This window comes from Equus przewalskii, chromosome 26 (assembly GCF_037783145.1).
Source record: "Equus przewalskii isolate Varuska chromosome 26, EquPr2, whole genome shotgun sequence".
In the NCBI taxonomy this organism is placed as follows: domain Eukaryota; kingdom Metazoa; phylum Chordata; class Mammalia; order Perissodactyla; family Equidae; genus Equus; species Equus przewalskii.
Window position 1 is genome coordinate 38375860 of NC_091856.1, and position 26275 is coordinate 38402134.

Consider the following 26275-nt stretch of genomic DNA (forward strand, 5'->3'; position numbering starts at 1 on the left):
CCGGGCGTCTGTGTGTGCTGCTCTCGAGTTGGGACGTGTCCACTGGCCCCCTTTGCTTCGGTCGCCACAGGTTGGCGGGAGCTCCCTCCCTTTGGGCCAAAGGGCCCTTTTACCCAGAGGGGCGGCTGCCCTCTGGAATAGGAGGCCTTTCAGCAGGCGAGGCCCCACGCGTGCCATGTGCTGCTGGCCAGGGTGGCCAGTATGGCCACCGACATGCGTGCCTGTCCCAGCCCACCTAGGCCAGGGCTGGGCAGCTGCACCCAGGAACAGCTGGGGTCCTCCAGCTCTCAGATGTCAGGCCCAGTCCTGTCTTAGCCACCTCCCTGCTCCCTCCAGGCACTAGCCTTCAGCCTTGCTCTCCAGCTGCCAGCACTCCCAGCCCACGCCCACTACCCACCACCCCGCCGTTGCCAGGAGAACCAGGAGAACCATTCAGAGATGCTGGAGCTGCCCCTCCCTCCAGAGGCAGCAGGCGGTCCATGCAGGACGGTGGGGGCAGGGGCGGCCTCCCCTTCCCGAACTCCTGTGCCTAGAGAGGTCACACCCCGGGGTAGGGGGACAGCAGTCACTGGGCAGACGCTGGACCCAGGCATCACACTGACACCTTAGTGACTCCTTTTAGCCCACAGCCTGGGAGCTGACTGTCCTTGTGGGACCACTAATGGGGGGATCAGGCCAACATGAAATGAACTTGCCCTGGGCCCTGCACCTAAGAGACCCACAATGGGGCAGGTCCTGCCCTGTGGAGCTGAGGCTGTCTGTGAGCCACCCCTCTGCTGGGCTAGAGTATTCCCTGGCTCAGCGTCATATTGGGGAAGGGACCAGCGGGGCTGGAAGAAGGATGTCCCCATGTGTTTATAAATGGGCCATATATATGCAGACCTGCCTGTATGGACACAGGGCACAGGAGCATGCCCTAGCCCAGGAGTGGCTAGGCATCCTGGGGACAGGAGGCTGCAGACATAGGGGCCATCTGGCCCCAGGTACCTGTAGAGAGCTTGGCGCCTCCACCACCGCAACGCAGAGGCCCGTGGGGCGGGGCACAGCCCATCTGCTCCGGCCTGGGCCCAAACTGAGGCGTGAATTCCGGAGCTCTCCACAGCCTGGCCAGGGCTTGGGGCTCCTCCAAGGCCCCGCCAGGCCACCAGCTGCCCTGGGCAGGTGTCCTGGAGTTGGGGGCTGGCAGGACCAGCAGGTTGCTCCCTGGGCACAGGTCCCCTCCTCAGCCCCCAGGCCTACACCCTGAGGGAGCCAGATCATCACCCGATGCCCTTCACAGCCCAAAACAGCCAGCGCACAACGCGGGTCACAGCGCGGCCCCTTTAAGTGCAGCCCCATCGGCAGCCATTGGGAGCAGCACTGAGCAGCCGGGCGGCCTCGGCACTGCTGCCTCGAAGCTTCTGCCGGTCCCGGGGACGCGGCAGAGCCGGGCGGCGGAGCCAGGCGGGCCTGCGCAGCCCATCAGGCTGGGCCGGGAATAGCATCCAGGTAAGGGGTCGGAGCCCCTGCCCCACACACCCTGTTGGGGGTGGGGCACCCGCAAGGATGGGGGGCCTCATCCCTGGAGTGGCACCGGTGGTGGCCGATCAGGGCTGGGACTGGGGCTGGGGCGGGGACAGGGCTGCATGGCTGGGAGGGCTGCTCACGGGGCTGTTAGGCCTAGGACCCTGGCGGGGGCTGACCACCCGCATCCTCACCGGGAGGGGTGTCACCCAGTCCAGCTCCTCACCCGAGAGGCAGCAAGGCCGAGCTGTCACCTCCCTGGGGCGGAGCCCACACCCTGTCATCTAGCCCCCAATTCCATCCCAGCCTTCAGCTTAGGATGGAAGGGGGCGGGAGGGGGATGGTCCTGCGAACCAGAGACTGTTGGGGTGGGTGTGAGGCTGGGATGGGGACAAGCACTGGGCCTTGGTGGCCCTGATCCAGAAGAGCAGCTCTGCTGGCAGGAAGCCCCTTGCACACCTGGGACACAGAGGGTCAACACAACCAGAGGTCCTGCCACGTGAGGACCTGGGCCCCAGCTTTCCCTGGCTCACCCTGGAGTATGCCCCCCAGACCGTGTGGAAGTGGCCCTCAGCACCGTCCAAGCCCCTGGCCAGCCTGCCCAGCCCCTGAGCACCACAGAGGGGCTGCTCACCCAAGTCTGAACCTGAGCCTGGTGCAGAGGGGTGGACCCCAACCCAGCCGCATCGCGGGGGCTGTGGAACCTCAGGTTTCCATGGAGCCTTCCAGAGCGCTGCGGGGAGGGCCCTCTCCTGAGAAGCAGTTGGGTGACTTTACCCGCCCACTGCCCTGCTTCCCCCGCTTGTGGCCTCCTGGCCCAGTGCGCTGCTCAAGGGGAGAGGGGCAGCCATGAGCTTGTGGCTCACACGCCCCCACGTGGTCTTGCAGCCTGGGCCTGGTTTCTGGGCTGCAGTTCACACACTACAAAGCTGGGGGAGGGGGCCGCTCTCCAGACCTTGTTATGACAACCCTAACCAGCTTGGTGGGTTTCAGCCACCCCAAGACAGTGAGGGTTAGAGGAAGTTTCTGCAAAGGAAAGGGGCTTTAGGGCCCAGGTAAGCTCTTTGGAGCATTATTCTGGCCTGGGTCACAGGAAAAGTCGAGGGTAGGGCAGGCCAGTCATCAGCCTAGGAGCTGTGCCTGGGCCTGATGGGGCCAGCTCAGGGGCCCACTGAGGCCTCAAGTCTGGAGCTCAGCACAGCGGTCTGTCCCCAGTGCAGTGGCCCCTACAGCGCTGGGGGAGGGGTTCCATGCCCAGCCTGATGGGCAGGTGGGGCAGGAGGCTCAGTGACTTTGTGCAGAGCTGATAATTAAGGCTGGAGCCCCAGGACTCGCCCTCAGACAGCACCATCGGACACCTTCCTCTGCACTGGGCACTAGAAGGGGGCTTCAGTCCACAAGTTTTGTGGAGCCAACACTTATAAAGTCTAAACAAGGCTCCAAAGAGGACACATCATTCTAACTGTGGGCACCAAGGAGATGGTCCTGGGACCATACCCCCATTCTTCCTACAGCTGGCCTGTCCCAGAAAAGGAGGTTCTACCCAAGTCTGGCTAGCGGTCACCAGTGGGAACAGGGGGACGCTCAGGAACATGGGTCTGGGGACAGGAGCTCTAGAACCACAGCAATGGCATCACCCTTCTGGCTGACCTGCCCCACCCCAGCAGAAAGTGCCCCAGAAAGGATGGTCTGGGTCAGGGGCAGGACCCGAGTGGCTAGACAGCTGGGTTCTTCCTGCAGGTGCGCCTGACGCCAGCATGGAGCAAGTGCCTGCGCCCTGGGCCAAGGCCCGCAGCCAGGGCTGCTGTGTCCTCTGTGCCCCAGGTAAGCTGGGCCAGCGAGGGCAGTTAATGGAGCCTGGGCTGCATAGGGGCCACCCTGACCCGCATCTCCCCCCAGGACGAAAGCCCCGAAAGGCCGAGTGAGCTGCAGCCACCAGCCCGGGGACCTCTTTTAAGATGACCCGCACGGACCCGCCAGATCTGCTGGTGTCGACCGTGTACCAGGACATCAAGGTGGCGGCCCCGGGGCCCGCGTCGAGGCGCCCGCCATGTGAGCGCTCCATGGCCCGGCCTGCTGCGCCTGCGCCTTTCAACAAGCGCCACTGCCGCAGCTTCGACTTCCTGGAGGCGCTGGACGGAGCGGCCATGGAGGCCCAACCGGAGCCGCCGCCCCCGGAGCCCGCCGCGCAGCGCTCCCGGCCCCGCGACGGCGAGCCCCGGCGCCGCGCCCGCTCCAAGAGCGCGCCCCGCGCACCCCCGGGCCTGGCGCCCGCGCCTGCCTCGCCGCCGGTCCTGCCGCGCCGAGGCCGGGAGCCCCAGCGGGCAGCGCGGGCCGAGGTATCGCCCCGCCGGGAGCCTGCGTACCCCGCGCTGCGCGCGCTTGCCAACGAGCTGCACCCCATCAAGCTGCAGCCGCAGCGGAGCGGCCCTGGCCGCATTGCGCCCCTGTGCGCCACTGCCGGCCGCTGCGCGCCCCCCGAGCCGCCCGCCGGGCCCGCCCCCCACGTTCGCTGCCGCCTGGACATCAAGCCCGATGATGCGGTGCTGCAGCATGCCGCCCGGGGCTCGCGGCCGTGGGGGCCCGCCGAGAGCGCGCCCTGGGCCCGCGCCGCCCCGCAGCTCCACGGCCTCACAGTGCCCGGGCCTCGCCACGTGGCGCTGTCGCGCACCCCCACCCCCAGTGACACGTACTGCGCAGATCCCCGGGCGCTGTACTGCGACGGGCCCCTGCCTGGGCCCCGGGACTATGCGGAACGCCGAAGTCTGCCCTTCACCACCCCGCCAGGCCCCACCCAGTTCTTCTACACTGAGGAGCCCGAGGGCCACCCCGGCGGTTTCACAGCCAGCCCGGGTCCTCCCTTCGACAGCTACTACGCCAGGCCCTTCCCGTCCGAGGAGCCCCCCGGGCCCAGTCCAAGGCGTGGGGCCGGCTACTATGCTGGGGAAATGCGCACCTTCCCGGTCCAGGAACCGCCCTCCCGTTCCTACTACGGGGAGGCCCCCCGAGCCTACCTCCCTCCCTGTGGCCCCCGCTATGCCCCCGAGGAGCCCCGAGCCCACCCCGCCGCCCGTCCCTTTTACACAGAGGACTTCGGACGGTACCGCGACCGCGATGCCTTGGCGCGGACTTACCCATACCCACGCGGCAGCCCAGCCTGGGGCGACTGGGGCCCGCGGCCTTACCGCACCCTGCAGGTGGCGCCTCCCCCGGACCCCGGCCCATTACTCGCCTCGTGGCACGGTGGCACCGGCACCAGCCCGCCCCGGCTGGCCACCGACACCCGCCACTACTCGCGTTCCTGGGACAACATCCTAGCGCCCGGGCCGCGCCGCGAGGACCCTCTGGGCCGCGGCCGCAGCTATGAGAACCTGCTAGGGCGCGAGGTGCGGGAGCCTAGGGGCGCATCACCCGAAGGCCGGCGCCCGCCCGTGGTGGTGAACCTGTCCACCTCGCCCAGACGCTACGCGGCGCTGTCGCTGTCGGAGACGTCGCTGTCCGAGAAGGGCCGCCTGGGCGAGGGCCTGGGCCGCAACTGGTATGTCACGCCAGAGATCACCATCACCGACAACGATCTGCGCGCCGCGGAGCGCCCAGCCACCAGGGGCTGGGAATGGCCAGGAGGCCGCCAGCGGCCGCCTCCGCCGGCAACCCTCGATGGCCCCACCTCTGGCCGCCAGCGCAGCCTCGAGCAGCTGGACGAGCTCATCACCGACCTGGTCATTGACTCGCGGCCCCCAGCCGGCCAAGCCCCCGAGGCCGCGGCCGACGGCCTGGGCCGCCAGCTGCACCGCCTGCTGGACTCGCGGCCCGCGGGCCCCGGGGCCCCCGCGCTGGCGCCGCGCTCGCCACCCGCGTCGGCGGGCAGCGCCGAGGAGCCCGCGGGCCCGGGGCAGGCGGCCGACGGGTCCCCAGAGCCCAGCGCCGACGAGGACGACCTGATGACGTGCTCCAACGCACGCTGCCGGCGCACTGAGACCATGTTCAATGCCTGTCTCTACTTCAAGTCGTGTCACAGCTGCTACACCTACTACTGCTCGCGCCTGTGCCGCCGCGAGGACTGGGACGCGCACAAGGCGCGCTGCGTGTACGGCCGCGTGGGCAGTGTGTGCCGCCACGTGCTGCAGTTCTGCCGCGACAGCGGCCCGGTGCACCGAGCCTTCTCACGCATCGCGCGCGTCGGCTTCTTGTCCCGCGGCCGCGGCGTGCTCTTCCTGGGCTTCCCGAGTCCCGGCTCCGCAGACAACTTCCTACGCTTCGGCCTCGAGGGGCTGCTGCTGTCGCCCACCTACCTGTCGCTGCGAGAGCTGGCCACGCACGCGGCGCCCCTGGGCAGCTACGCGCGCGAGCTGGCGGCTGCCGGGCGCCTCTACGAGCCGGCTGAGTGCTTCTTGCTCAGTGTGTCGGTGGCCGTGGGCCCCAGCGCCGCGCCCCCCGGCGCACCCTCCCGGCCCGCGCCCGCGCCGCGCAGCCCCGGGCCCACGGTGCGCAAGTTCGCCAAGGTGGCGCTGGCGGCCGGCAGCCCGGCGCGGCCACCCCCGGCGCGGGGCCGCGAGCCGGACATGGAGACGTTGATCCTGACGCCGCCGCCGGGCACGGCGGGCCTGGACCAGGACGGCGAGGCGGGCCGCCGCGCGCGCGAGGTGGCCTTCATCCACATCCAGCGCGAGCTGCGGCTGCGCGGCGTCTTTCTGCGCCACGAGTTCCCGCGCGTCTACGAGCAGCTCTGCGAGTTTGTCGAGGACAACCGGCGCTTCACGCCCACCACCATCTACCCCACGGACCGGCGCACTGGCCGCCCCTTCATGTGCATGATCATGGCCGCCTCTGAGCCGCGAGCGCTCGATTGGGTGGCCAGCGCCAACCTGCTGGACGACATCATGTAGCTGGCTGGGCGCACCCGCGCTCTGCCCGGTCCACCCAGGACCCAGCCGCGAGCTCCGCCGAGCCCGCTCACACCCCGCCCAAACCGCCCAGGCCCCGCCCCGTCCACTCAGGGCTCACCCCCCCCCCCCCGAGCTCCGCCCAACCCACTCGGGGCCCGCCCAGCCTGCTCAGACCCCGCTCTGTCTACTCGGGCTCTGTCCAGCCCGCTGAGATCCCGCCCAGCTCACTCAGGCCCTGCCCAGCCCACTCAGGACCCACTCAGGACCCACTCAGTCCACTCAGGTTCTGTCCAGCCTTCTCAAACCCCGCCCGATCCACTCAGGGCCCGCCCAGCCCACTCAGGCCCCACCCAGTCCACCCAGGGCCCACCCCCGAGCTCCTCCGAGTCCACTGAGACTCTGCCTAGCCCGCTTAGACCCCGCCCGATCGACCCAGGGCCCATCCTGAGCCTCGCCCCCGCCTCTCCTAAGCCCCGCCTCGAATTCCCCATCCCCGCCCTGCTCGCCGCAAGCTCCGCCCACGTCCCGCCCCATTGCGTTGGCCACAGGCCCCGCCTTTCCCTACCCTCCTCCTTACAAGCCCCCGACCAGTCTCGCCCGACTGCCTCTCGCCCAGCTCGCTCTTGGACCTCCCCAGAGGCCGGTCCTCGGCCGCATGGTGCTCTCCGCTGGGAGATGGGGTGGGCCTGAGGACTGCCGGGCCCTGCCTTCACGCGGAGAGGTCACTACTGCAGCCCTCAGCGCGCAAATCCGGCCCGTCCGTCCCCTGTCGTCTGCAGGGCCTCCCTGGAACCTCCCCAACCCTGGTTCGCCCTGGTCCAGGAGCCCAAGTTGACCGAAGCCTAGTCCCGTCCCCTCAGACACGCCCCCCACCAGCCTCCTGTGGTCTGGGGTGCGTCTTGCTCGGAGGCTTTTCCTCTCTGGGGGACACCTTATTGACCTTGGTCCTGCTCTTGTGGGCAGGCCCGACGGGGCCCTGCGCGGTGCGTTTCCGCTGGCCCCAGCCCCCGCTGGAGAGGACACAGCCAGACCCCGAGCCCGCACATACACGGAGCTGCCCGCCCTGCTGACCTGTCCCGTCTTGGGAGGGGAAGCCCCTTGAGCTTGGGGCCTACAGGAGGGGTTGGGACAAGCAGCGGTGGAGAAGTACTCGGGGATCCACAGTTGAGGCGCAAGATGCCCAGCCAGAGGGGAAGGAGAACTGGGCGGAGGAAGCAGAGGGTGTGGGTGGGGACGCTGCCCAGGCGCCGGCCCAGAGCTGAGACCTGGCTGGGCGTGAGTCAGGGTACCTGCTTACACCAGACAGGATGGCCCTAGGCGGGTGCCACGGCACATCGCGGGTGCAAATGGCAGGAGGCCCTATAGGAAGGGCTCCTACCCGCTGGTGCAGGGAGGACAGCAGAGGAGGGGCGTTACCAGCTGGGAGCCCAGCGGGGGAAAGCGAGGGTGGGAGCTGGTGCGGGAGCAAGCTAGTTCGCCAGGGCGGGAGTCCACCGGAGCAGTGGGGGCGATTGCACAAACGCCCCCGCGCGCGCTCTGGCTGTGCACTGTGCTGCGGGCTGGCGACGCGAGGCTGGCGGCCGAACTCCCGCCCTCGGGAGCGCACGCTCTGGTAGCCCTCGGACCCCGCCCTCCCCTGGGGTGCACCATGGCCCCGGCCCGGGCTCCATGGAGGGCGAGTAACCAGGAGAAGGGGCGAGGCCGGGAGCCCGCAAGCGCCCCCGGCTTCGTTCCTGGTGCACAGCCCCGTCCGTTCCTCCCTCCCCCACACGCCTGCGCGCCCGCCTCGGCCCGCGTGTTTATACCCGCCACGCGCCTCGCTTGTCCCGTTCGCCCTTGCAGTCCCCCAAGTCCAGCCGCCGTGCCCCCTGCTCTTGGGCCTCCGCCTTCGGCCCCACTCCTGAGAGCCTGCCGGCCGGCCAGGAACCACCAATACCGGAATTATTTCCAGAGGGCGAGCGCTTACTGAACAAGTAAAACAACTCGAATGTAGCCATTGCTGCCTCATTGTGCGGGGGAGTCGGACACGGCGGGGGGCGGCGGAGAGAGACCCTCGGACACGGTGGTGGACGGAGGAAGGAGATCCTCGGACGCGGTGGGGGACTGGGAGGGAGACCCTCGGGCATGGGTAGGGGCGGCGGAGGGAGACCCTCGGCTAGGGTCGGGGAGGGCGGAGGGAGATCATCGGACACGGTGGGGGGACGGGGTGGGAGGAGGACCTTCGGTCACGGTAGGGAGGGGGTCAGAGCCAGCGTGCGTCCCTTAGGCCCCACGGGCCGCCTAACCACCCCCAAAGGCACCTGCCCCCAACCTCGCTGGAAAGGAACTTTTCCGTCGGCTGGATCTAATCACCACCCTCTCCCAGTTCCCCGTTCCCCTTTAAGTGGGACACGCGCGGTGTCAGGGCCGCAAAGAGCTGGGTTGCGATTGGCCCGTCGGCGCTGCGAGTCGGCAGCACGATTGGCTAAGGCTCCGGGCCCGGGCAGCATGCGCCCACGGGACTGGCCACGGACCCCCCCCCCCGGCCCGCCCCCCGCACTGTGAACGCAGCCCGGGCCTCGCGGGGAAGGGCCGCGGGCCGCAGCGGCAGGCGTGCTTCGGAGACATGGCGGAGGCGGACCTCGCCCAGATCCCCGATGTGGACATCGACTCCGATGGCGTCTTCAAGTACGTGCTGATTCGAGTCCACGCGGCGCCGCCCTCCGGGACCCCGGCCGGAGAGAGCAAGGAGATTGTGCGCGGCTACAAGTGGGCCGAGTACCACGGTGAGAGCGGGGCGGGGCCGCCGGCGGCTGGGGGCGGGGCTGAGGCCCGGGGGCGGGGCCGACCGGCATCTGGGGCAGGGCTGAGGGGGCGTAGTGGGAGGTGACCCTATAGCGGGTCTCAAACTGGGCTGACCCAGAAGATTCGGGTTCCTGGAGGGCAAAGGCTGCCAAGGCCTGACCCCTGTCTTCTAGTCCAGCTCCCCGGCCCCGGGCGCATCCCCTCCTCCCTTTCATCCCGTCCCAGCCTGGAGGGGCTTCTCTCCTGGGGAAGGAGCTGCTCAGAACTGAGGCTTCAGACCCCCTGGGCCTCCAGGGGCCACCATGCTGAGCCGCCTTCCCCGTCCCAGCCGACATCTACGACAAGGTATCCGGCGAGATGCAGAAGAAGGGCTACGGCTGCGAGTGCTTGGGAGGTGGGCGCATCTCCCACCAGAGCCAGGACAAGAAAATCCACGTGTATGGCTACTCCATGGTGAGCCCGCAGCCCCTGCCGGAGCGGCAAGGGCCCCAGTTCTGGCTGTAGGGACGCACCCTGCAAGCCACCTGACCAGCTCTCAGGAGCACCCACTGTCCTGCGTGGAGACCTGGGGTGCCAGGGCTCCCCAGCCCATCTCAGCTGTAGAACGCTGACTCCAGGGCCTGTAGCTGCCCACTCTCCATGAAGCGTGTTGCTGCCCAAGAGGCGTGGCCGGGCTGTGGCTGTCCTCCAGCTTTCTGAGGCCATTAGTACTGGGGTGACACTCAGAGGCCCCTCGCTTTCTCTCCACCAAGCCACCAGTGATACACAGGGGCACTCACACAGCCTCTCTTGGCACCTGGGATAGCTCAGGCCTCAGGCTGGCGGGCCCAGCATCAAGGTTCGCTTGCCTTGGCAGCAGCCTTTCCCCAGGAGTGCTCCCTAGGGTGGTCAGGGTTGACGATGGGGCCCCTCCCTGAGCTGGCTCCTGGGTGTCGTTGCTGACTGCACACCCAGAGCCAGGATGAGAGCTGTAGGAGCTGCCCTCTCTCTGCAGGGTTATGGTCGTGCCCAACACTCCGTCTCCACAGAGAAAATCAAAGCCAGGTACCCCGACTACGAGGTCACCTGGGCCGACGACGGCTACTGAGGCCCTCCCGAGGCTGCCACCTCTAGCAGCCCACTCAGAACTTTGCCCTTGAGGCCCCTCCCAAGGGGCTGGGCTGCACCCCCTAGCGCTGTGCCACCCCGGCCAGGCCTCGGAGACAGACCCAGCCTGGCATCAGCGCCTGGATTTACCTCTCCCACAGAAATTAAAAGCATTGTCAGTTCTGCTGGTCTTCAGATGCTGTGTGTCTTGGCTTCTATGCTTCTGGTCACTTCTCCAGACCCCTGACTAGAGTGGGTGAGTGGCAGAGAGCCAGAGGCAGCCCTGGGGGCTACAGGTTCCCTCCTGGCTGCCCCTCACCCGAGAGCCCCAGGGAGTGGCAGTGCACACTCAGCCGTTTGGGGTCTGATCATGGGGCCCCTGGGCTGCTGCCCTCCTTTATGGCCTGATTGCTTCTCCACGCGGCTGCTATCCCCAAGGACATCTGGGAGGAGGCCCGACAAGTCCTTGCGCAAGGAGTCAGTGCCGGGTCTGTTGACCCTGCTGAGGCAGGGGTGCCATCCCAGTGTGTGGGGCAGGGAGGGCACCAGCAGCCACCATCCAGGCCATCTGACGTCAGTGTCCCCATGTGATCTGCCAGCTGAGGTCACACATGAGGTGGCGCACAACCCTCTGCTTCCAAGATCAGGTCCTGCGGCTCTCGCCCCATGGCCACCAGCTCCCACTCAAACTGAACAGACTTCAGACCTACAGCTGGGAGCCCCTCTCCTGGGACCCTCCCAGTGCACGGCTGCGGGGGACACGCTGTAGGGGGTGGAAGTGGCATGTGGGGAGAGCAGGGCCAGGCACAGCTGAGGCACAGCTGTCCCCGTGGCTCACCATGAGCATGGGTGCTCCTCATCGCGGCTGCCATCCTGTCGTGTGCGCCTTCTGCGAGCTCGCAGGCAGCCTCATGGGAGCCTCTCTAGGCAGGTGTTATCGTGACCACGTTTCGTAGATGAGGAAACTGAGGTTCAGGTAAGACAGGTTCCCACGGTCACATAGTCGTAAATTGCAGGCAGAGCCTGGTCTGTACCCTGTCCGGGGGTCTGTGCCATGAGAAGCAGAGCCTCTGGCTCGTCTGCCCCTTTGCCTGGCAGTGCCTGGCCCACACTGCTCAGGACCGTTGTTGATGAATAAATGACCATTGCTTACAAGTGAGTAAGTGAAGGGGTGCACAGGCTGAGTTACAGAAGAAGACGATGTCCCTGGTGGCTAGGGGCCCCCAAGACGGGGCAGGGGTTGCTCCGGGCAGGGCTGAGGCCCAGGAGAAGTGGCCACAGCCTGTACCACTCCACCGGGGCCTCCACCCCAGGGTCTGACCTTCGGTCTAAAGGATCTGGACAGGTGGGAGCCAGCCTGCGCCAGGGGCCCCTCTCCTAGACGCTTTTACAACCGGATGTTCGTCCTCGTCAGCGCAGGGTGGGGCTAGCCGAGGGGCCGCAGGTACAGAAGAGGCCAAACCCCCACTCTCCAGTGAGAGCAGAGTCACCCTGCAGGGCCACCGGCTGATAACCCGGCGAAGTCCCCACCAGACTGGCCCTCGAGGAGCACTGCCGCTCGGCCCCATTCCCTCTAGCCTGACCATGCCTCTGCCTGGCCACCTTCTGCCCGCCCTGGTCCTGCTCCTGGGTGAGTCATCAGGTCCGGCTCCTGAAGCAGAGGTGCTGGGCCTGCATGGAAGGGGCATTGCAAGGCCCAGGCTGAGCCCCTGGGGTCCTGGGGTTGCCCCACTGGGGAAGGGGCAAGAGTTCTGCTCTCCCTGGTCCCAGTCCCACCCAGGCCCCAAGGCAGGAGGGCCCTGGAGGCAGATGCTAGTCTGCCACTCTTGGACCAGATGGAGGCTGAGGGGGCCTGGGCCACTTCCCCTTGGGGAGCACCCTCTTGGAAGCCCCTCCATTTCCCTGCTGGGCTCCTGCTCCCTTCCCCAGGAGGTCTCTCACATTGGGAACCCGTGGTCCCATGCTTGCCCACGTTCCCCATCCTGACGTGCAGCAGCCTCTGGGGCCAGATGTGCTCTGCTTGGCCCTGACAGGGAGCCCCCAGCTGGTAGTTCTCTGTGGGTCTCAGCCCCCCAACTATGGACCCAGCCCCCTCTCTGCCTGATCTCCTGGCCTGAGCCCCAAAGCAGGGTGACCAACGTTTTGGGCTGCCCGGGTAGGAGGGGTTTCTGGGATGTGGGACGGTCCTGGGCAAACCGGGAGGGGAGTCATTCTGCCCCAGGCCACCTGGCTGTCTCTGCTGGCAGCAGGGTTCCCAGGCTGGGCCTGGGTCCCCAACCACTGCAAGACCCCCAGCGAGGCCGTGTGCAACTTCGTGTGTGACTGCAGGGACTGCTCCGATGAGGCCCAGTGCGGTAAGCCAGGGCTGGGACGGATCAGGCAGGGCTAGCCCTCTGCGAGCTGCTCACCTGACTGCCCGCTCTCCCAGGTTACCAGGGGGCTTCACCCACCGTGGGCGCCCCCTTTGTCTGCGACTTTGAGCAGGACTCCTGTGGCTGGCGGGACATCAGCACCTCCGGCTACAGCTGGCTCCGAGACCGGGCAGGAGCTGTGCTGGAGGGTCCAGGGCCACACTCAGACCACACTCTCGGCACCGACCTGGGTGAGGCCTGGGCCGGTCTCCCTTGCCACCCCCTTGGCTCTTTGCTTCCTGCCCTGTCTCCTGACCTCTGGGCCCGACAGGCTGGTACATGGCTGTTGGCACGCACCGTGGGAAGGAGGTGTCCACTGCAGCCCTGCGCTCTCCCATCCTGCATGAGGCAGGCCCTGCCTGTGAGCTGAGGCTCTGGTACCACACGGCCTCTGGAGGTGCACACCCAGGCCCTGGGACCCAGGTCGGGGCACCCCAAGGGGAGGGACCAGGAAAGGAAGGGGGACTGCTGCAGAGACTAGGTAGGCACCAAAGGAGGGGCAGGGAGCCTGGGGCAGGGCACAGGCAGCAGGCTGGGGAGCCACCGGGGGCCTAAGCTGCCCCAGGCCCCACCCACTGCAGATGTGGCTGAGCTGCGCCTGGAGCTGACCCACAGTATGGAGACACTGACCCTGTGGCAGAGCTCAGGGCCCTGGGGCCCAGGCTGGCAGGAGCTGGTGGTGGCCACCGGCCGCATCCGGGGCAACTTCCAAGTGAGCTGGGAGCTGGCCTGGATGGTGGGGGAAGCAGGAAGGGTCTGAGCCCTGACTCAGGTCCTAATGACCCCATTCTCCTCAGGTGACCTTCTCTGCTACCCGAAATGCTACCCACAGGGGCACTGTGGCCTTGGACGACCTGGCCTTCTGGGGCTGTGGACTGCCCAGTAAGGCCCCATGCCGTGGACCCACACCTGGTGGGCAGGGGGTTGCAGAGCTCCTCGCTGCTCTCTGCCGGCTCCGATGGTCTCGAACCTCTCCCCCAGCTGCCCCTGCCCCTGGGTCTTGGGGCCATGCTGATGGGTTAACCCTCCCCAACTCTAGCCCCCCAGGCGCGCTGCCTCCCGGGCCATCATCATTGCCAGAACAAGGCCTGCGTGGAGCCCCATCAGCTGTGCGACGGGGACGACAACTGTGGGGATGGTTCAGATGAGGACACTCCTCTCTGCAGTGAGCAGCGTCAGGGGCTGCAAAATCATTTAGAGAACACGGGAGGGACTGTCCCTTGGCACAGTCCTTCTCGGGGTGGGGTAGCTAGTGTCCCCCTGGAGCTGGAGCCATGTGGCCTGGGGCCCGGGAAAGAGGCCCAGCTCCAAAGCCTGAGCCCTGCTTCGCACCCTAGGCCACCACATGGCCACTAACTTTGAGACAGGCCTGGGCCTGTGGGACAATTTGGAGGGCTGGGCCCGGAACCACAGCACGAGTAGCCCCGAGCGCCCCGCCTGGCCACGCCGTGACCACAGCTGGAACAGCGCACAGGGTGAGGCCCCTAGGGACTCCCAGCCACCGCCCAGGCCCACGCCCGGCCACTGCACCCACGGCCCCCCTGGCCCACTCCTGCCGTCTCCCCAGGCTCCTTCCTGGTCTCCGTGGCCGAGCCCAGCGCCCCTGCCATCTTGTCCAGTCCTGAGTTCCAAGCCTCAGGCCCCCACAACTGCTCGGTAAGGCAGGTGAGGGGACGCGGGGCTGCCTGTGCTGGCTGCCCAGGCCCCGGAGCGTCTTCCCTGACCCTGGGTCCCTTCGCAGCTTGTCTTCTATCACTACCTGCACGGCTCTGAGGCTGGCAGCCTCCAGCTGCTCCTGCAGACTGGGGGCCCCGGAGCCCCCCAGGCCCCCGTCCTGCTGCGCAGGCGTCATGGGGAGCTGGGGGCCATGTGGGTCCGAGACCGAGTTGACATCCAGAGCAAGCACCCCTTCCGGGTGAGGCCAGCGAGGGCAGCGGTTGGGGCAGAGGTGGGGAGGCTGGGGCATGGGAGAGCAGGGGAAGGGAGCTTAGGGAGCTGGGCGTGGGGCCCAGCCAGGCTGTCTCAGCAGGAAGCTGGCTGGCTTGTCTAGGAGCTGTGGGAGCAGGCCGGGGGAAGGAGGGATCCCTCCTGACGAGTGCAGGGGGTGGTGACGGGAGGGGTATCCAGTGACGGGTGACATACAAGGTGTGGGTCAGCAGAGAGACGGCTCAAGGGAGCAGATTGTGGTGACGACAGAGGGGTGCTGGGGCACCCCCTGAGTCCCCTCTGCCCTCAGATCGTCCTGGCGGGGCAGACAGGGCCGGGGGGCATTGTGGGCCTGGATGACCTCATCCTGTCAGACCACTGCAAACCAGTCCTGGGTGAGCCTGCTGAGCCCCTCCCACCAAGGAGAAGCACAGCCCCTCCCCCCACCCCATCCCCCACTCTCCCCTGACCCCAGTTCTGTCCCCACAGTGGTGTCTGGCCCACCTCCGGGGCTCTGGGCCCCAGTGCCCTGGCCCCAGCCATCCAGCCTGCAGCCCTGGGATTTCTGTGAGCCAGGACATCTCTCCTGTGGGGACCTGTGTGTCCCCCCAGAGCAGCTGTGTGACTTCCAGCAGCAGTGCATGGGGGGCGAGGACGAGCAGGAGTGTGGTGAGGGGCTGTCAGAGCTGGGTGGGAGTCCTCCCTCCTTCCAGACCCTCCCCACTGCAAGAGCTGAGCTGGGTGGGGGTGGGGGCCAACCCAGTGGTGTAGTGGTTAAGTTAGCACACTTATGCTTCAGCAGCCCGGGGTTCGTGCGTTCAGATCCCGGGAACAGACCTACACACTGTTCATCAAGGCATGCTGAGGTGGCAACCCACATACAAAGTGCAGGAAGACTCGCCAGATGTTAGCTCAGCGACAGTATTCCTCATACACAAAAAAACAAGAGCTGAGTGGGGGGCCCTGGGGCCATTCAGCACGCTCTGCTGTTGCAGGCACCACGGACTTCGAGACCCCCATGGCTGGGGGTTGGGAGGATGCCAGCGTGGGGCGGCTGCAGTGGGGGCGTCACCTGGCCCAGGAAAGCAGGGTCCCTAGCACCCATGCCAGCGGGGCTGCTGCTGGTGAGGCCGGAGTCCCCCATCCCAGCGGCCTGGAACCTGCCTCTGAACTGCACCCCATAGGGGCCCCTGCTCTGCCTCTCTTCACTAGGGGCTCTGAGTTGGGGGTCTCCAGAAGCAATCAGCTCTGAGTGGCCTTGCTTTTCCCCAGGGTACTTCCTGTCCGTGCAAAGAGCCTGGGGGCAGCTGACGGCGGAGGCCCGGGTTCTCACACCAGCCCTGGGCCCCTCAGGCCCCCGCTGTGAACTCCACATGGCTTACTATTTTCAGAGTCACCCCCAAGGTACCACCATTTCCCTGGACCCTCTACTCAGCCCTGGGGCGGGTGAGAGCTCCCATGGTCTGCCCTGCAGTGGAGGTGTCAGGCCGGACCCACAGTGACCCCCTCGGCAGGCTTCCTGGCGCTGGTCGTGGTGGAGGATGGCAACCGCGAGCTGGTGTGGCAAGTCCCAAGCAGCAGCAGCGGAGGCTGGAAGGTGGACACGGTGCTTCTTGGGGCACGCCACCGGCCCTTCTGGGTGAGGAGGACAGCCGGGGGGGTGTGGTGAACAGAGCTGGCCCTGACTTAACAGCCCCTTCCACCTGCCTCCCATGAAGCTGGAGTTTGTTGGCCTGGTGGACTTGGATGGCCCTGGGCACCAGGGCGCGGGGGTGGACAACCTGATCATGAAGGACTGCAGCCCCACGGCGACCAGCGAGTCAGACACAGGTCCTTCTTGTTGCTCCCAGTCCCCACCCAGGGCTTCCCACCTAGACCACCTGGAGGGGTCCCAGGGAGCCCCCGCTTCAGAGGGCAAGTCTCCCACCCTGTCAGGCAGGACTCGGGAGGGGTGTAGGGCTGGGGCGGAGTGTGCTTACCCCCATGGCCCTACCCCCAGAGATCTCATGTAACTTTGAGCGGGACACATGCGGCTGGCACATCAGCCACCTCACAGACAGTCACTGGCACCGCATGGAGAGCCATGGCCCTGGGTACGACCACACCACAGGCCGAGGTACAGCGGGACGCCCAGACCTGGGGTGCAGCTCTCAGACTGGGGGAACTCCCACACTGCAGGGGGCTCTCAGAGGGGGGTTCTCAGCCTCAAGGGGCTCCCAGACATGGGGGTGAAGGGAGCGAGCTCACACTGGGCCACGCCCTCCTGGAGCCTGGCATCTCTGCAGCTCAGTCCCGCGTCCCTCTGCAGGCTACTTCATGCTCCTCGACCCCACAGACCCCCCAGCCCGGGGCCCTGGTGCCCAGCTGCTCACCCAGCCCCAGGTGCCGGCAGGCTCTCGGGAGTGTCTCTCCTTCTGGTACCACCTTCACGGACCCCAGATCGGTAAGTGACCCTGTGGGGCTTTGAGTTCTGTCTCTCTCGGCCCCTCAGGGACTTTGGAGGGAGCGGGAAGCCATCAGAAGTTGGGACTTGGTCCCCTCCACACCCTGCCCCTCCCCTAGGGACGCTGCGCCTGGTGATGAGACGGGATGGGGAGGTGGACACACACCTGTGGTCACGCTCTGGCACCCATGGCAACCGCTGGCACGAGGCCTGGGCCACCCTCCACCACCAGCTGGACTCTGGCACCAAGTACCAAGTGAGGTGGGGTGCCCAGGTGGTGGGGGCAGGACAAAGCCCCAGCCGGCTAACACCCTCTGTCCCCAGTTGCTGTTCGAGGGCCTCCGGAACGGGTACCACGGCACCATGGCGCTGGATGACGTGGCTGTGCGGCCTGGGCCCTGCTGGGCTCCCAAACGCTGCTCCTTCGAGGACTCAGCCTGCGGCTTCTCCACCAGGGGCCAGGGCCTCTGGATGCGCCAGACCAATGCCACAGGCCACACTGCCTGGGGCCCTCGTGCTGACCACACCACGGAGACGGCTCAGGGTACAGGCCTGGAGAGGGGGCCAAGGGACTGGAGGCAGGGCAGGGGGCTGGGGCAGGCAGGCTGACGCTGGCATCTCCTAGGGCACTACATGGTGGTGAACACGAGCCCACAGGCCCTGCCCCGCGGCCACATAGCCTCCCTGACCTCAGAGGAGCACAGGCCACTGGCCCAGCCTGCCTGCCTGACCTTCTGGTACCACCTGAGCCTCCAAAACCCAGGTGAGGAGCTGCGGGAGGAGAGGCGGAATGGTCCCCACAGGCCCCTGTGCCAAGGCCACTGGGAGCCCAGACCCTGTGCCTGTGCGGGACCCTGAGCGGGCCTTCTTCCCCCACTGCTGCTGATCTGGGCGGGCCGCTTGGCGTGGCAGGCACCCTGCAGGTCCACGTGGAGGAGGCCAGGAGACGCCAGGTGCTCAGCATCAGTGCCCATGGAGGGTTTGCCTGGCGCCTGGGCAGCGTGGATGTACAGGCTGAGCAGGCCTGGAGGGTGAGTGTGCAGGTGGGTCCTTCCTCACCCTCAAAGGCTCCAGACTATGTGAGGCTACTCTGCCCTGTGCCTGCCCAGGTGGTGTTTGAGGCTGTGGCCGCCGGCGTGGAGCACTCCTACATCGCTCTGGACGACCTGCTCCTCCAGGACGGGCCCTGCCCTCGGCCAGGTGGGAGCCCTGCCACCTGGCCCCAGGACCTGCTATGGCTCATGGGTGGCACCAGCTCTGTACTGACCTCAAGACGCCAGGCCTGACCCCTGCTCCCAGCAGTGGTGGTGCCCCAGGGATGGGGGGCCAGGGGCCACACCACTCACCGCACAGGTCCTTGCAGCTTCCTGTGACTTTGAGGCTGGCCTGTGTGGCTGGAGCCACCTGCCCTGGCCCAGCCTGGGCGGATACAGCTGGGATTGGAGCAGTGGAGACACACCCTCCCGCTACCCCCAGCCCAGTGTGGACCACACCCTGGGCACGGAGGCAGGTGGGTCTGAGCTGGGGGAAGGGACCCCAGAGACACACCCAGGGGTACTCGCCCCACCCCAACCAGGGCCAACCGGCTCCGCTCATCCAGGCTCCCATCAGGGTCAGAGGCCCCAAGTCAGGGGGTGGGGGTGCTCCATCTGGTCAGCCAGGCACTCGCCCTCTCTCATCCCCAGGCCACTTTGCTCTCTTTGAAACTGGCGTGCTGGGGCCTGGGGGCCGGGCGGCCTGGCTGCGCAGCCAGCCTCTGCCTCCCACCGTGGTCTCCTGCCTCCGCTTCTGGTACCACATGGGCTTTCCCGAGCACTTCTGTGAGTCAGACCAGCACTGATCGCCTGGGCAGCGGGGGGAGCAGGGCCCAGGGGCAGCCCCGTCACATGCTGGGTCAAGGACCTGACCCACCCTGGCCCCCTACCCTCAGACAAGGGTGAGCTGAGGGTGCTCCTGAGCAGTGCCCAGGGCCAGCTGGTCCTGTGGGGTGCGGGCGGGCACCTGCGGCACCAGTGGCTGGAAAGCCGCCTGGAAGTGGCCAGCACTGAGGAGTTCCAGGTGAGGCCAGGAGACCTCAGAGGCTCAGGCGGGGTTATCCTTCTCCTCGGATCCACACAACCTCTTTTCTCCACCTATCAGATCGTGTTTGAAGCCACGCTGGGTGGCCAGCCAGCCCTGGGGCCCATTGCCCTGGATGACATTGAGTATCTGGCCGGGCAGCGCTGCCAGCTGCCTGCACCCAGCCAGGGTAAGCCCTGCCCAGGGCAGCTGGCCCTGCTCTGGGTCTGGGCCTTAGTCGGGCTTAGTGGCTCGTGGCCTATGTGGCTGCCAGTGGCCCCGTTCCTGGCCTGAGGAGAGCTGCCAAGGCTGAATCCTGTACTGTCCCCTCCCCTCCTGCGTTGGGCCATCCCTTGTGCCTGGTCCCTCAGGAGTCGTGTCAGCTGGCGCTGCCCCCTCCCTGGGCCTCTGCACTCCAGGGTGGGCTGGACCCTGGAGGAGGTGCCGGGTCAGGCCAGACGGCAGCCACCCATTCCAGTCCTTGGAGCACTCGCTATTGCTGCACGCTGAGGGTGGTCTAGCCTGGGGCCGTGAGTCCCCCAGGTCTGCTGCCAGCAGCTGCCAGCCTGCCAGGTCCCAGCCTCAGCCTGGAGCCTTGTGCTGGCACGAGTGGCACCCTCCTTTGGAGAGTGGACCCCAAAGCCCTCTGCGGGAGCAGGGACCAGCTGGCCCCAGGTGTCCACCTCGGGTGTGGGGCTGACAAGGAGGGCTGGAGTCTCGGAGTCACATGCCCTGTACCCACAGGGGACGCGGCAGTGGCCACATCTCAGGCCACAGTGCCAGCTGTGGTTGGCGGTGCCCTCCTCCTCCTCGTGCTCCTGGTACTGCTGGCACTCGTGGGAAGGCACTGGCTGTGGAAGAAGGGGGACTGTGCCTTTGGGGCCAAGAGGGCAGCTGCAGCCCCAGGCTTTGACAACATTCTCTTCAATGCGGTAGGAGCCCCTGGCTGGGGGCGGTGGGCAGGAGCTGCTGCACCCCGCGCTCAGCCTGATCACTAACAGGAAGCAGTGGGACAGGACCCTCCCAGCTGCCTGCTGCCCGGCCGTCACGAAGCTCCTTCCCTCCCTCTTAGGATGGTGTCATCCTGCCGGTGTCGGTCACCAACGACCAGTAGACGACTCAGAAAGGCCTCAGTTAGTCACAGGAGCCCCCACCGCACCCAGGACGCACCAAGACCCCACGTGCCCCGACCCTGCAGAGACAGCACCTCAGACACGGTCCTCACGCTGACAATAAACGCCCATCAGGGCAGCCCTGCTTGCTGGCTGAGGTCTGTGTATGCACTGCCTGTCAGCGCAAAGTTGGGCTCCTTGGGATCCCGCATCCAACCCAACCTGCCTGAGTGGACATGCTTGGGGGCACCTCCCACATCTCAGTGACTCAAGTGACAGAAAACAGGCGGGCCAAACCAGAAAGGGACAGGGGCTAGAGACGCCAGGATGTACACACAGTAGGACCCCAAGAAGCCACTGCTCCAGGCAAGCCAGGCACCCCAACACTTAGACCAGCCCCAGGTTCCCAACCTGGTGGGAATCTGACCCAAGCTGTGTCCAGCCCCAGGTGCAGTGGGTAATTCTGCATCTGATTTAGGACAGAGAAATCCCCACAGACGCAGGGGACAGACTGAGCAGCAGACACTTAACTGGGTCCAAGGTGGCATGGAGCTGCTCTGGTGGGCGGATGCCCTGCCATGTCCACAGTTCCAAATAAGGTCCCTATGTCCACTGTCGCAAATAAAGGTTCCTGTGTCCACCGTCCCACAACAAAGGTCCCCATGTCCACCACCCCATGGTCATTGTCCCCACATCCGCCATCCCACAGTAAGGATCCCATGTCCACCATCCCACGGTGAAGGTCCACGTTGTCCCTGGAATGACACGTCTCAAAGCAGAGACCACTTGGTGCCCCATACTGCCCCTGAGCAGGTCACTGGAAGGCAAAGCTGAGGTTCCTGCCCCCCTGGCCTCACAGGGTCTGGGGGTGAAGGGGGTCCCCCCAGAGGTGTGCCAAAGTCTCTGGTGTGCCTACACATAAACAGGAGTTGAGTCTTTCTAACCCAGGGAGTGTCCCAGGCCCTCATCTTCCCCAGAGGAAAGTTGGACACCACCCTGCCTGGCCCAGCAGGCCCCACTGGGCATGGCTGTCCTGGGGAGGGGTGACACCTGCACAGCCAGGTACTCTCCTCCCATGCACAGAAAGGCTCTGCCTAGCCACCCTGGCCCACTGGGTTCTTCAGGGAAAGGCATGACCGGGGACTCAGCACCAGGGGAGGGCAGGAGGGGAAGAGTCCAGTGCCAAGAGCCCAGCCAACGCCACTAACTGTCCCAGCCGACAGTGCATGGGAGCCGACCCTGCAGACAGTGACCTTCCTGGCCCCTCAGGCACCCCCAGGGGTCAGTCATGAAAACAATCCCTCCCTCTCCGCCTTGGGCCTGAGGGGAGGAGGACGGGAGGCCAAGGACTCATCACCAGCAGGACGGGCAGCACACATTTATTAGCTTCTCTACAAGCCAGACGAGAGCCGCATCTGCTCTCTTCTGGCCCCACTGCGTGGGGTTGCACCGTGCTGCCCCACCCCGCCCCTGTGTGAGGTGCTCCCACTCAAGAGTCCCCCCGGAAACCACCCCAGGACTGGGCAGACACCAAGGGAGAGGAAGGCAGGGTTTTGCCCCCAAATTTGAGGATGGGGTTAGGGAGAAAGAAATCAGAAGCAGCAAACACTTTGAAGGTTTTGTTTGTTTGTTTGACAGCAGGACGGGTGGGGGGTCCCGGGCTGACGCCCGTGTTCCACTCAGCCACATGAAGAGACCCCTGCTGGCGCTGGTGGTCAAGGGGAACCAGCCAGACGAGATCAGCCGGAACGCACTGATTTCGAGGCTTTGTGTTCATTTCGCCCTTGGCCCCTTCTCGATCGGCTTCCCAATGTCTTTCCCCCGGAGCTTGAGGCCTGAAAGAGCCATCGGCCCACTGACCACCGCGGCCCCCACTCTGGAACTTGAAGGGACAGAGTAGCCCCACGGTATCCCCACCCATTGGCCCTGAGGCAGTAGCGGGCACCCACAGTGCTCCTTCAGCATCAGCTCCCGTCCCCCACCTCTGTCACAGGAAGGAGACGGGGAGGGAGGGAGGAGCACCACCCCACTCTGGGCCAGGATCCCAGATCAGACCCGACCAGGACTGTTGAGAGCCTGCGCCTGCCGATCTTAAAGAGACGAGAGCGGATGTCTGTTCTCAGAACTGAAACTTGGGTGCTCTGGGAGCCCCACACCCTGGGAACCATGAAACCCCACGAAGGGGGCACATGGGAGCAGAATGTAATGCATGACCCATGCCAGGGGGAGAACACTGGTGCTTGAACAGAAGGGTCACTGAGACCGCTGTCCAAAGCTCAGAGGAGGGCACTAGCCAAAGCAAAGGGGGTAGTGGAAAACATTTGAAAGGAGAGGAAGCCAAGACACAAGTCACTTGCGGGAATTTTCTTAAGGCTCTGGAGAATTCCGTGGCCTCAAGGGTCTTCCTGAGCCTCATCCTCATCAACCCCACCCAGAGGGTGGCCACCCTGCACCTGGTCAGGCAGAAGCAGCCGAGACCCAGTGAAGGCCCAAAGGACACTCACCGATGGCTCTCTCGATTTTGCCCAGAACCTGGTTATTAGGAATGGCCCGTCCACTCTCATAGTCTGCGATGACCTGGGGCTTTTCGTTGATTTTCTAAAGAAAAGATGTACCTTGTCCACGTCAGTTCAATGAAGAGATGCTGCAAAACTAGACCAAGACCAGGTTAGACGCCACAGGGAGCTGCCTCCAAGGACAGTGCAGGCCGAGGGCCTTAGGGAACAGCAGCTCTCAGAGGCTCTGGGGTCCGCACACATGCAAGGCCACATCACATGTGAGTGGGTACAGCTGGCCTCACATGACTTCCCCACAGGCCTTCAGGGTCCCGGGGGCAAGGGCAACTGAAGCCTGAGTCACCAGGCAGGCAGAGCCCACGGCACATGTGCTTTCTGAACACCGGCCTCCCGCCCACCCACCCGCCTGCCCTCAACCTAGGGAGGAGGGGACCTGCCAGGCTCACCGTCGCCAGGTCCTTCTGCGTCAGTCCCTTGCTCTGCCGGCCCTGCTGGATCACCTTGCCCACCTCCAGGGTCACCCGGTCATGGTGCAGCTCCTCTGTCTCCCGGTCCAGCTTGGCTGTGTTCTTGGTGATCGAATGCTGTTTGTTTTGGCCAGCGGCCCCTGGACCAGCGTGAGACAAGAGCACAGGAGCAGGTTTGCCACAAGGAAAGCCATTTCAGAACAAGAAGCGGGCCCGACAGGTGCCCTCTGCCCAGGTGATGTGGGAAACCAGGCTGCCCGAGGGATGGGGACTTTCACAGCCCTGAGAGTGTGGAGTCCAGAATCTCCCCCAGTACGGGCAGTGGGGTGAAGGATGCCTCTTGACCTCTGTTGACCACAGCTGCTCTGCTGATCCCAGACTTCAGCTCTGGGGTGGCTTCAGCTGTGGCAGCCACCGCGACACCCTGGGGGCACCCCACGCATCTACAGAGATGAACCCCGAACACACACCCTTGTTTTGCGAGTGGAAACACAAGTACCTACATTTCTTGGAAGTCTCCACATCTTCTCCTCGTCTCTGAGCCGCTAAGATGGCCTAGAAAATTAAAACACTTTTTCTGTTGTGATCAACATCAGCCTTGGCACTGTCTGGTATACACCAATGGAAGCTGCTGTTGGCCAGTCAGCACACTGCTAAGGCCCTGTGCTCTCTGGCCCAGGCATCGGGCTTGGAGATGCCCTCAAGCACTGTGCTACCTGCCCAGCACACAATGGGTGCTGTTTCAGGACCAACACTCAATGCTGGGCTTAAAACTCAAACCTGTCATACAAAGCCCTTCTATGACCAAATATCCAGGCACCTCTCCAGAAACTGCTACGAAGGGAAACAGAAACACCTCCCCTCTTTGCTGTTGAGAAAAACCTGCTAATGGATTCCTTTCAGAAACCCACACTTGGGGCCGGCCCAGTCGCATAGTGATTAAGTTTGTGCGCTCTGCTTCAGCAGCCAGGGGTTCTCGGGTTCAGATCCCAGGCACGGACCTACACACTGCTCATTAAGCCAGGCTGTGGCAGCGCCCCACTTATAAAAAGTGGAGGAAGATTGGTACAGCTGTTAGCTCAGAGCCAATCTTCCTCACCAAAAACAAACAAACAAAAAACCCCACACTTGAAATAAGTTTACTTCTCTGCTGCATGCTCCTGCAAACGCAGGATGGAATGCCAATCGCTGCCCTGGTCTCGCCTTCTTCAGTGAATCTGGCTCCTAATAAAAGAGCCTTCAGTCCCGGCCTGCCCCTCCCCCACCCCACAACATCACCAAGGAGAGCGATACCCTTTGACCTACAGCTGCCAAATGTTAACATACTTCTTAGTGCTTCTAACACTTCAGAGAAGTGACCTGGGGGACATTCTGCATCTGATATATTCAAAAATAATTCCTATACACATTCGCATGACTCCTAGCTTGTGGCTACTAAGCTTCCTTTGAAAGAAAAGGAGAGTGAACTTGGTCTTCACCGTGCAACTGATAAGCCCAGGGCAGGTCAATGAATGCTGGTCACCAGGGCCACAGCTAGTCCTGGCCCAGACCTGGCACTGTGTCCAAGGCTTGGGCCCAAGGCCGCCTGAGGGTACATCTGAGCAGGACGGGTGACTGAACCATCCCTCCCCCACTTAGGACAGATGGACCCACAGACGAACCTCGGATGGATTAACCGGACTGGGAACCTTCTGCCCCCAACTACCTCTCAGGCCGCTCCTCTACCCTCGTAATATGGGGAAGTAGGGTCCACACGCATGCTGGGTCTTTAGGCTGCCTCCACCCGGGGACTCCCTTCAGCCCCCAAAGCACCTCGGTGGGCTCTGCAGGCAGCATGGGACCGGCCAGGCATCAGCAGACACAGGCAGATGCCGGCAGGGGAGGAGACACTCCGAGCCGGCGCCCACCTCGGCCCGGCCCACCCTGTCCCCGCCCCCACCCCCTACCCACGCCCGTGTCCCACCCCAGGGTTCTCCCCCGACAACCATGCCCCGGTCCCCATCCTCCCCATCCCCAGTGTCCCTGACCACCAGTCCATCTCGTTCCCATCCTCACCATCCTCTTCCTCTAAGACCTCCAGACGTTGCCTGGGCCTCGCCCCTAGCCTGCGTCATTGGCCAAAGACTGCCCTGACCCTTACGCCTCATCCGACACTGCCCCTGTCCACGTCCCATCCTCCTTTTCGCCCTAGTCCCCCACCACCCGACCCTGTCCCTGCCCCATTCTCCGCCCCGTCCCCAGACCCTTTCTCTGCCTTACCTTCCAACGCCCAGCCCCGCCCTCACGCCAGCCCCGCCCCTGTCCCCGCCCTCTCTTTCTCCGGCCTTTATCCCCCGCCCCCACCGCTGCCCCCAACCCTATGTACACCCAGGACTGTCCCTGCCTGGCCATCTTCCTCGCTGTGGTGCCCTCCCCTCTATCCCTGGCCCCGTCCCCTCACCCTGTCCGTACCCTAGGCCCCTCACCAGTCCCTCGCCCCGCTCCCCTGTCCCCGCCCCCACCCCATCGCCTGGCCCCTTCCCCGCCCGCGTCCCTCTGGCCCCGCCCCCACCCCGGGCCCCGGCCCGCCCCCCCCACCCCGCCCACTGGCTCCTGGCCTCCGCCCGGGTCCTCTGGCCCCGGCCCCGCGTCCGCCCCGCCCGGGCAGCCTGGCCGTCCTGGGTGGCGAGGCCCGCGCGGCGCCCACCTGCTTGGACTTGGCCTGCGCGGCCGTGGGGCCCTTCTTGCGCAGCACCGTCACCGTGTCCCAGTCGCTCTCGGCCATGGCGGGCAGGCGTCTGCGGCGCTCTGTCCGGCGGCTCCGCGGCAGCTGCTCGAGACCCGGCGACGCGACGTCCTCTCGTCACTCGGCCGCTTCCGGCGCCGGCCTCGGCCCCGCCCCCGTCTCCCATTGGCCGGCGGCTCTGGGGGCGGGCACTTCCCGCGGCTCGGGGCCAATCCGCTCCCGGCCTGTGCGAGGGGGTCGCCCGGGCGGCGCGCGACGTGGGACGAGTGACGTCGGGGCCGCGAAGGCACCGGGGGCGGGGGGCGGGGAGAGGGGAGGGGAAGCGGGGAGGAGGGGGCGGGGAGGGGGCGGGGAGGGG

General features: G+C 65.7%; 4 protein-coding genes across 25 annotated transcripts; 3 read left to right on the forward strand and 1 right to left on the reverse strand.

The window, feature by feature from the left end:
• Nucleotides 1-1356: 1356 nt before the first annotated feature.
• On the forward strand, nt 1357-8381 carry AJM1 (apical junction component 1 homolog). The gene is made up of 3 exons (XM_070595142.1): nt 1357-1488; nt 3244-3327; nt 3403-8381. The coding sequence occupies exon 3, from the start codon at nt 3462-3464 to the stop codon at nt 6387-6389; it is 2928 nt and encodes a 975-aa protein (XP_070451243.1). The 5' UTR covers nt 1357-1488; nt 3244-3327; nt 3403-3461; the 3' UTR covers nt 6390-8381.
• PHPT1 (phosphohistidine phosphatase 1) lies at nt 6540-10454 on the forward strand. Of its 3 annotated transcripts, none has more exons than XM_070595168.1 (3): nt 6540-9154; nt 9502-9626; nt 10168-10454. In XM_070595168.1, the coding sequence occupies exons 1-3, from the start codon at nt 8995-8997 to the stop codon at nt 10258-10260; spliced, it is 378 nt and encodes a 125-aa protein (XP_070451269.1). In that variant the 5' UTR covers nt 6540-8994; the 3' UTR covers nt 10261-10454. The 3 variants fall into 3 exon arrangements, with proteins under 3 accessions (XP_070451269.1, XP_070451268.1, XP_070451267.1); XM_070595167.1 differs by having other exon boundaries at nt 8819-9154; nt 9468-9626; XM_070595166.1 differs by having other exon boundaries at nt 8911-9154; nt 9347-9626.
• MAMDC4 (MAM domain containing 4) lies at nt 10385-20354 on the forward strand. 19 transcript variants are annotated; one of them, XM_070595136.1, is made up of 30 exons: nt 10385-10515; nt 11757-11889; nt 12506-12613; nt 12688-12861; nt 12942-13067; nt 13252-13382; nt 13468-13552; nt 13710-13835; nt 14008-14145; nt 14238-14326; nt 14412-14585; nt 14907-14991; nt 15086-15265; nt 15592-15720; nt 15869-16000; nt 16111-16235; nt 16315-16426; nt 16596-16712; nt 16905-17039; nt 17159-17295; nt 17364-17583; nt 17665-17802; nt 17952-18070; nt 18149-18239; nt 18403-18549; nt 18725-18859; nt 18970-19097; nt 19179-19287; nt 19842-20029; nt 20170-20354. In XM_070595136.1, exons 2-30 carry the CDS (start codon nt 11844-11846, stop codon nt 20209-20211), a joined length of 3666 nt encoding a protein of 1221 aa, XP_070451237.1. In that variant the 5' UTR covers nt 10385-10515; nt 11757-11843; the 3' UTR covers nt 20212-20354. The 19 variants fall into 19 exon arrangements, 14 of the variants coding, with proteins under 14 accessions (XP_070451237.1, XP_070451230.1, XP_070451232.1 ...); XM_070595129.1 differs by having other exon boundaries at nt 17952-18239; nt 18970-19287; XM_070595131.1 differs by having other exon boundaries at nt 12509-12613; nt 17952-18239; nt 18970-19287.
• Nucleotides 20355-21815: 1461 nt separating this feature from the next.
• On the reverse strand, nt 21816-26208 carry EDF1 (endothelial differentiation related factor 1). Of its 2 annotated transcripts, none has more exons than XM_070595173.1 (5): nt 25879-26208; nt 23696-23747; nt 23172-23332; nt 22714-22807; nt 21816-22044 (listed from the first exon to the last, which is right to left on the reverse strand). In XM_070595173.1, the coding sequence occupies exons 1-5, from the start codon at nt 25954-25956 to the stop codon at nt 21983-21985; spliced, it is 447 nt and encodes a 148-aa protein (XP_070451274.1). In that variant the 5' UTR covers nt 25957-26208; the 3' UTR covers nt 21816-21982. The 2 variants fall into 2 exon arrangements, with proteins under 2 accessions (XP_070451274.1, XP_070451275.1); XM_070595174.1 differs by lacking the exon at nt 25879-26208 and adding an exon at nt 25248-25721.
• Nucleotides 26209-26275: the final 67 nt, after the last annotated feature.